Consider the following 7,009-nt stretch of genomic DNA (forward strand, 5'->3'; position numbering starts at 1 on the left):
TACTCCTATAAATTGTTCTTTAAAAAAGGTAGCCATTCTTCCGGCTATCTCGCTAAGAGGTTCTCCGGCTAGGACTGATTCTTTGGTTTCTACCGAAGTCATGTCCCAAGTAAATTTAACTGATCCGATAAGACTCATTTCTATAAGTTTAATGAATCATTTTTTGTTCAGATCAAGTGTTCTTACTGCGACTCTCATAGCGGATGTCCAATCATCTATGAGATCTTATTTGTTTTTGAAGTCTAATACATCTTGGTTAAGCATAACCCCATAAGGATGTATAGGTTCTAAAACAAATTTCTCATAAGGTGTTTGGTGCAAAGGAATTTGACTCTTCCTTGACCTTGTTCCCACTGGGTGTGATTATCCACCAGTGTAAAAGTTTGGTTGGGATTCTCTCATATTTATATTCTGAGATCCAACACTTTCTCCTGGTGGTTCTTGAGCAGATGACCAGGTTATTGTGGGTTGTTCACCCCCAGTTGTGTTCATATTTAGATCTACAACCTTAAGATTTGTAAAGGATTTTGCAAGGTCTTGTAGATCCTCTAAACCAATCCTTTCTAAAGTTGTCATCACATGAATTTATTTTCTGACACTGCTATGATCAGATTGATCATCTTTTCTTTTTCAGTTAAAGGTTTTGATATCACTTTGGCCTTCCCTTTTTGATGTAATAAGGGTTCAATACAAAATGACGGTGGTAACCTTCCTTCTGAAGTTCTTTTGCTAGAACTTGGTTGTTGGTCTAGGTTTTGAATTCTTGTTCGAATATCCTTTAATATTCCAAGAATTTCTTCCTGGTTTTCAAGGATTTTTTCCATATTTTGTGGTACATAATATAACATATTGCCATAATTCTGTACTGTCTTTTGAATTTCTCTAAGATCTCCGGAAAGTTTTGAGTAATCTGGTACTATTTCTAGGAACCTATTATTTTGAATTATAAATTTACCTTAGGACTCCGATAAGTTCCTTCGTGATATCTAACCTTGGTTAGATCTTCCTGTTTCAAAATCCAGAGTTCTGGAATAGTTCCTGTGAATAATTATTCTCGAACCTGGGTTCGAATTCATGTAATTTGAGAAAATTCTCCTCCTCAAATGTTTAATTACTTAGTAATAATAAATTTTTATATATGAAATAATTTGACCTCGTTATGAGGAAAATCAATCATTTGTTATTTCACATGTAAGGGTATTTTTGTCCTTTTAAATGCTTTTAGGGAGTGGAAACAAAGTTTTGATCTATAGGAGGTTAAAATAAAGTTAAGTTTGAGTTTGAGTATTTTTTTCTCAATTTACCCTTAAAATAATGAGGATGTGCAGGATTTTAGGCCCAACATATATCAAAACTTTTGCATATAGGTTTAAAATATGACTCGATTCGTAAAAATACCTTAAAACAACAATTTTCAAAAACCTCACATATTAAATAATTTAAATAATTATTTGATAAAAACATTTTTTCCTTAACTGTTCCCGGTCCTCGTTTCCCATTCGAGCGTGAAATACTGCTAAAAGCCCTATATCATGCAATCTTAATGAATCAAGAAATAAAACACATATTCATGCCAAAATCATGCATTTAATGCATTAAAAATAATTAAACTCACATTTTAACAAAACCTTAGATTTTCAAGCGACATGTTACGTCATTCGAATTTCTAGACTCTACAATTCCTCCCCTCTTATAATGAATTTCGTTCTGAAAATTTAAAACGCACCGAATAACTCTGGGTAGCGACTCTTCATCTCTGTCTCAGCCTCCCAAGTAGCTTCTTTCTCGGACTGATTCAGCCACTTGACTTTGACCATCTGGAACATCTTGTTCCGGAGTCTCCTCTCCTGTCTATCCAGTATCAGGGTAGGTATTTCTTCGAGAGATAAGCTCGGCGTCAACTGCAGAGACTCATTATTCAGCACATGCGAATGGTTCGACATGTACTTCCGCAGAAACTCCCTCCAGATTCGATGGTAATGCAACTTTGTATGCAAGTGTCCCAACTCTCTCGAAGATCTCGAATGGTCCTATGAATCTAGGACTGAGTTTGCTCTTCTTACTAAATCTCATCACACCCTTTATAGGTGCGACCTTCACCAACACGTGATCACCCACTGAAAACTATAGATCTCTACGCTGCTTATCTGCATAACTCCTCTATCGGCTCTGAGCAGTCTTCATCCTATATCAGATTTTGACCACTAGCTCTGCAGTGTGTCTGACAATGTCTGGACCAAACTATGCTCTTTCCCCTACCTCATCCCAATATATCTCTCCCATAAAGCGCCTTGTATGGAGCCATACTAATAGATTCCTGGTAACCGTTGTTGTTCGTGAACTCCACAAGAGGTAACTTCGGCTCCCAGCTATCCTGAAAGTTGATCATGCAAGCTCTGAGTAGATCCTCCAAGATCTGAATCACTTTCTCAGACCGACCGTCAGTCTGAGGATGAAAAGCTATACTGAATAGCAACTTGGTACTTAATGCCTGATGCAGACTCTTCCGGAATGCAGATGTGAATCTTGGGTCCTTATCGGACACGATGGACACTGGAATCCCATGCAGACTGACTATCTCTCTGATGTACAGCTTTGCATACTAATTCATGGTGAAAGTCTTCTTGATCGGTAGAAAATGTGATGACTTGGTAAGCCGATCAACTATCACCAAAATGGCATTATACCCCTCAACGGTCCTCGGTAGCCCTGTCACAAAATCCATAGTGATGTTCTCCCATTTTCACTCGGGAATGGGGAGCTGTCTCAGCTCTCCTGCAGGTCTCTGATGCTCTGCCTTAACCTGCTGACATGTCAAAACTAAGACATGAAATGAAAAATATCTCTCTTCATCCCGGCCACCAGTACAAGGTTTGCAAATCCTTGTACATCTTTGTTCTCCCTAGGTGAATAGAGTATGGGGTGTTGTGGGCTTCCCTCATAATGTATTCTCTCAGCAAATCACTGCTAGGAACCCATAGTCGGTCGCAGTTTTGGACTATGCAATCCTCCATAGAATACAATCTTAGCCCCTTAGGCTCATCCTTCTGTATCTGCTTCTGTAACTTCTCATCAGATGACTGCCCTGCTCGAATCCTATCTCTCAGCGTCGCCTGCACTGTCATGGTAGAAATATTAGGAGCATCTCCCCTAGCATAAACTGCAAGCTCAAATCTCTAGATCTCTGTCTACAATGGTCTCTGTACAAAAAACTATGCAATCACTACAGTCTTCTTACTCAGTGCATCGGCTACCACATTAGCCTTACCTGGATGCTAGCTTATGTTGCAGTCATAGTCCTTCACTAGCTCCAACCATCTCCATTGTCTCATATTCAGCACTTTCTGTGTGAAGAATTATTTCAAAATTTTGTGATTAGTGAAAATCTTGCACTTATCCCCATACAGACAGTGTCTCCAAATATTCAGGGTGAATACTACTGCTGCTATCTCGAGGTCATGAGTCAGATAATCCTTTTCATGAACCTTCAGATGTTTGGACACATAGGCTATCACTCTGTCATGATGCATCAAAACTGCGCCCAAACCTAGCTTCGAAGAACCTATATATAGCACGTACTTGCCTGGCCCTATTGGCATAGCTTGAACTGGCGCTGAAGTCAACGCTTGCTTCAGCTTTTCAAAACTATCCTAGAACTCTAATCCCCAAATGAATTTGGTATTCTTCTTCGTCAATGCGGTCATGGGCACTGAAATAGAAGAAAAGCCCTGAATAAACTTCCTGTAGTAACCAGCCAATCCCAAGAAACTACGGATCTTGGTCACACTCTTAAGCACTGGCCAATTCTCTGACTGCCTCGACCTTGCTGGATCAACCTCGACTCCATCTCTGGAAATAATGTGGCTCAAGAATGCCACTCTGTCTAGCCAAAACTCACGTTGCTGAACTTGGCATACAAATGTCTGTCCTGCAAAGTCTGTATCGCGGTCCTCAAGTGCCGACTGTGCTCATCTCTGCTCTTTGAATAGATCAGAATTTTGTCTATGAAAACTATGACAAACTGATACAAATACGAATGAAACACGTGATTCATGAGATCCATGAAGATTGCTGGTGTGTCAGTCAGTCTGAAAGGCATCACCATAATCTCATAGTGCTGATAACGCATCCTGAAAGCCGTCTTGTGCATATAAGACTCTCTCACTTTCAGCTGGTGGTATCCTGATCGAAGATCTATCTTAGAAAAAACTGGTGCTCCCTGAAGCTGATCAAATAGATCTTCGATCCTAGGCAGATGATGCTTGTTCTTGACAGTAACTCTGTTCAGTTCTCAGTGATCGATGCAGAGTCGCATGCTGCCGTCTTTCTTCTTCACAAATTGTACGGGTGCACCCCATGCTGAAAAACTCGGGTGAATGAAACCCTTTTCCAGCAAGTCATGAATATGATCCTTCAATCCTTTCATCTCTGCAGGTGCTAGAAGATAGGGTGCCTTAGTAATCGGCACTGTACCCGGTATCACCTCAATAGAGAAGTCCACCTCTTGGTCTGGTGGAATGCCTGAAACATCCTCTAGAAAGACATTGGGAAAATCTCTGGCCATCTGGCTAACTGGCTCTGACACTGACGTAATACTCGCTAGAAATGCCTGGCAGCCTCTCCTCATAAGTTTCCTCGCACAGATAGAGGAAATGATGTGTGACATCTGCTGGTTCAAGGTTGCCTCAAAAATAAAAGATTTCCTGCTGGATCGTCGGACAGATAATGATCTCTGCCGAAAATCTATCGAAGCCCCATTTGACGAAAGCCAGTCCATACCCAGAATGATGTCAAACTCAGACTTCGGTAGCACAATCAGGTTTGCTTGAACATCATTCTTCTGCAAACGAAGCTCCAGATTCCCCACTATCCTCGAAGTAAACATCTAATCGCCAGAAGGAATCGAAATCTGAAACCCAAATCCATGGTCTCTGGTATGATCCATAGTCGCTTGACAAAAATATCGGATATAAATTAATGCGTAGCTTCGGAATCTAGAAGTGCATATGTGGCTACACCTGAAATAAATATCCTTCCTGCGACAAAACATACCATCAAATCCGATCGTGTTGAAACATAAGGAATTTCTATCTTTAATTACCCAAGATTCTCGAAAATATCCATTTTAGTCCTAGTAATTCTTTGAAAATTACACAATTTGACCCTAATAATTGGGAATTGAATTTTCAACACTAAAGTTTCGAACTTTCTACAATTTGGTCCTTTATTTTTCGAAAATTTACATTCTAGCCTCAAAAAATTCAAATCTAATCAATTTAGGCTTTAAAATTTCGAAAATCATATTTTGATCCCTAAAATTCCAGAAAATTTAAAAACAACACCCATTTACCGTGAATTTTATAAACAGCCCCTAAAATTTTTAAAATTTTCAATTTAATCTCCGAATTTTCAAAAATTTCGGATTTTTCCCTTGAACTTTCGGTTCTCTCAAATTCAGTCCCTTGAATCTTGAAAATTTTGATTCAGCCCTTGGAGTCTCGGCCCTATGCAATTTAGTCCCTTAAATTCTCAGTTTTACACTTTAGCCCCTATATTTTCGGGTATATTAATTTAACCCTTAAGATTCTTAATTAAGTCATTTTAACCCTTAATCCCACCTATTAGAGCATGCCACCTACTTTATTTTAGGTTCTCGATCCCAATGGTAATTTACTCAACAAATTTAACATCCATTCAATCGAGGCGACAATAAAAATTTTAAACAATAATGTTACCGATGATCAGTGTCGATTCTTGCTCCGCCTCCGCCTCCTCAGCATCCATAACATAGGCTCTGCCAGTAGTAGGGCCATTGTTCCTATGGAAGTCTGGAGCTTTGTGCCCCTCTTCTTTGCAAATAAAGCACTTAAATGTCCCCCACATACACTTACCGTAATGAAAACAGTTGCACTGCTTACAGGGTTGTCTCTCCTCCGGCTTAGGAGCACCTGGGGCCTGCGGTGGCTTCTGCTGCCCTGGTCTCTTGAACTATCCTTAAGGCTTCTATTGCCCCTGATTCCGGGTTGGCCCGATAAACTTTTTCTGAGGCTGTGAACTCTGCTGGGCCTGATGCCTCTTCCGCTGCATCTCCACATCAATATCCCTCAGGGCCTTCTCTGCTAGAAAAGCACAAGCAGTGGCAGCATCGTAAGTAGCCGGCCTCATCAAAATGACATTCCGGCGTATGGTAAGTCTGAGACCATTCATGAAGTGCCTCAACTTCTCAGTTGCATCTCTGGAAATAAGGAGCACAAAGTTACAACCCCGATGGAACCTCATGATAAAATCAGCAACAGATAAGTCCCCATGGCATAGAATCATGAACTCTCGTGTCAGGCGTCCCCTGACATCAGCGGGAAAATATTTGTTGTAGAAGATGTCCTTGAACTGATTCCAAGTGAGGGTAGCCAAATCCACTCCATGCGCTGCTCCCTCCCACCACAGGGATGCATTATCCATCAGCATATACGTGATGCATCTGACTCGGTCACCATCTCTCATGTCTAAATACTGGAAGTGCAACTCCAGTGACAGAATCCAACCCTCTGCCACAAATGGGCCAGTAGTGCCCCTGAACTCTTTCGGGTTGAGCCGTCTGAACTGCTCATAAATATCAGTCTAGGGTCTTGGAGCCTACTGAGCCTGCTCCATCAGTCGCGCAATATCCTCCAGAACTCGAGTAACAGGGTCACTTGACGGTGGTGTTGGAAAGCCTCTGTCACCTTCAGGATTATCATCCTGTCTGTCAGTACTAGGAGCTCTTTTGGGAGGCATAATATCTGAATACAGTCCAAATTCTAAATGTAACCCATCATGCAATACAATCTAACTTTCAAAACTTTTAATCCCAAAATATACAAACAGTTAAACAAGTATTGTAAAACATATATCATGTAAAAATTTAGGTGGTAGCATTAAAAGCATTCACAACATTTAGAACATGTACACTTACAGACTTCAGGCTTGACGACTGTGCTTCTGAAGATGGTGGTGACACAACCCTTTACAA

General features: G+C 40.6%; 1 protein-coding gene across 1 annotated transcript; it reads right to left on the reverse strand.

The window, feature by feature from the left end:
* Nucleotides 1-6,003: 6,003 nt before the first annotated feature.
* Nucleotides 6,004-6,501, reverse strand: LOC142541863 (uncharacterized). The gene has a single exon (XM_075648321.1). It carries the CDS (start codon nucleotides 6,499-6,501, stop codon nucleotides 6,004-6,006), a length of 498 nt encoding a protein of 165 aa, XP_075504436.1.
* Nucleotides 6,502-7,009: the final 508 nt, after the last annotated feature.

This window comes from Primulina tabacum, chromosome 4, assembly GCF_025594145.1.
Source record: "Primulina tabacum isolate GXHZ01 chromosome 4, ASM2559414v2, whole genome shotgun sequence".
NCBI classification, from domain to species: Eukaryota; Viridiplantae; Streptophyta; class Magnoliopsida; order Lamiales; family Gesneriaceae; genus Primulina; species Primulina tabacum.

Excerpts from the sequence above, each read along its gene's own strand:
- LOC142541863 (XM_075648321.1), bottom strand. The coding sequence starts at position 6,501 with ATGAGAGATGGTGACCGAGTCAGATGCATCACGTATATGCTGATGGAT.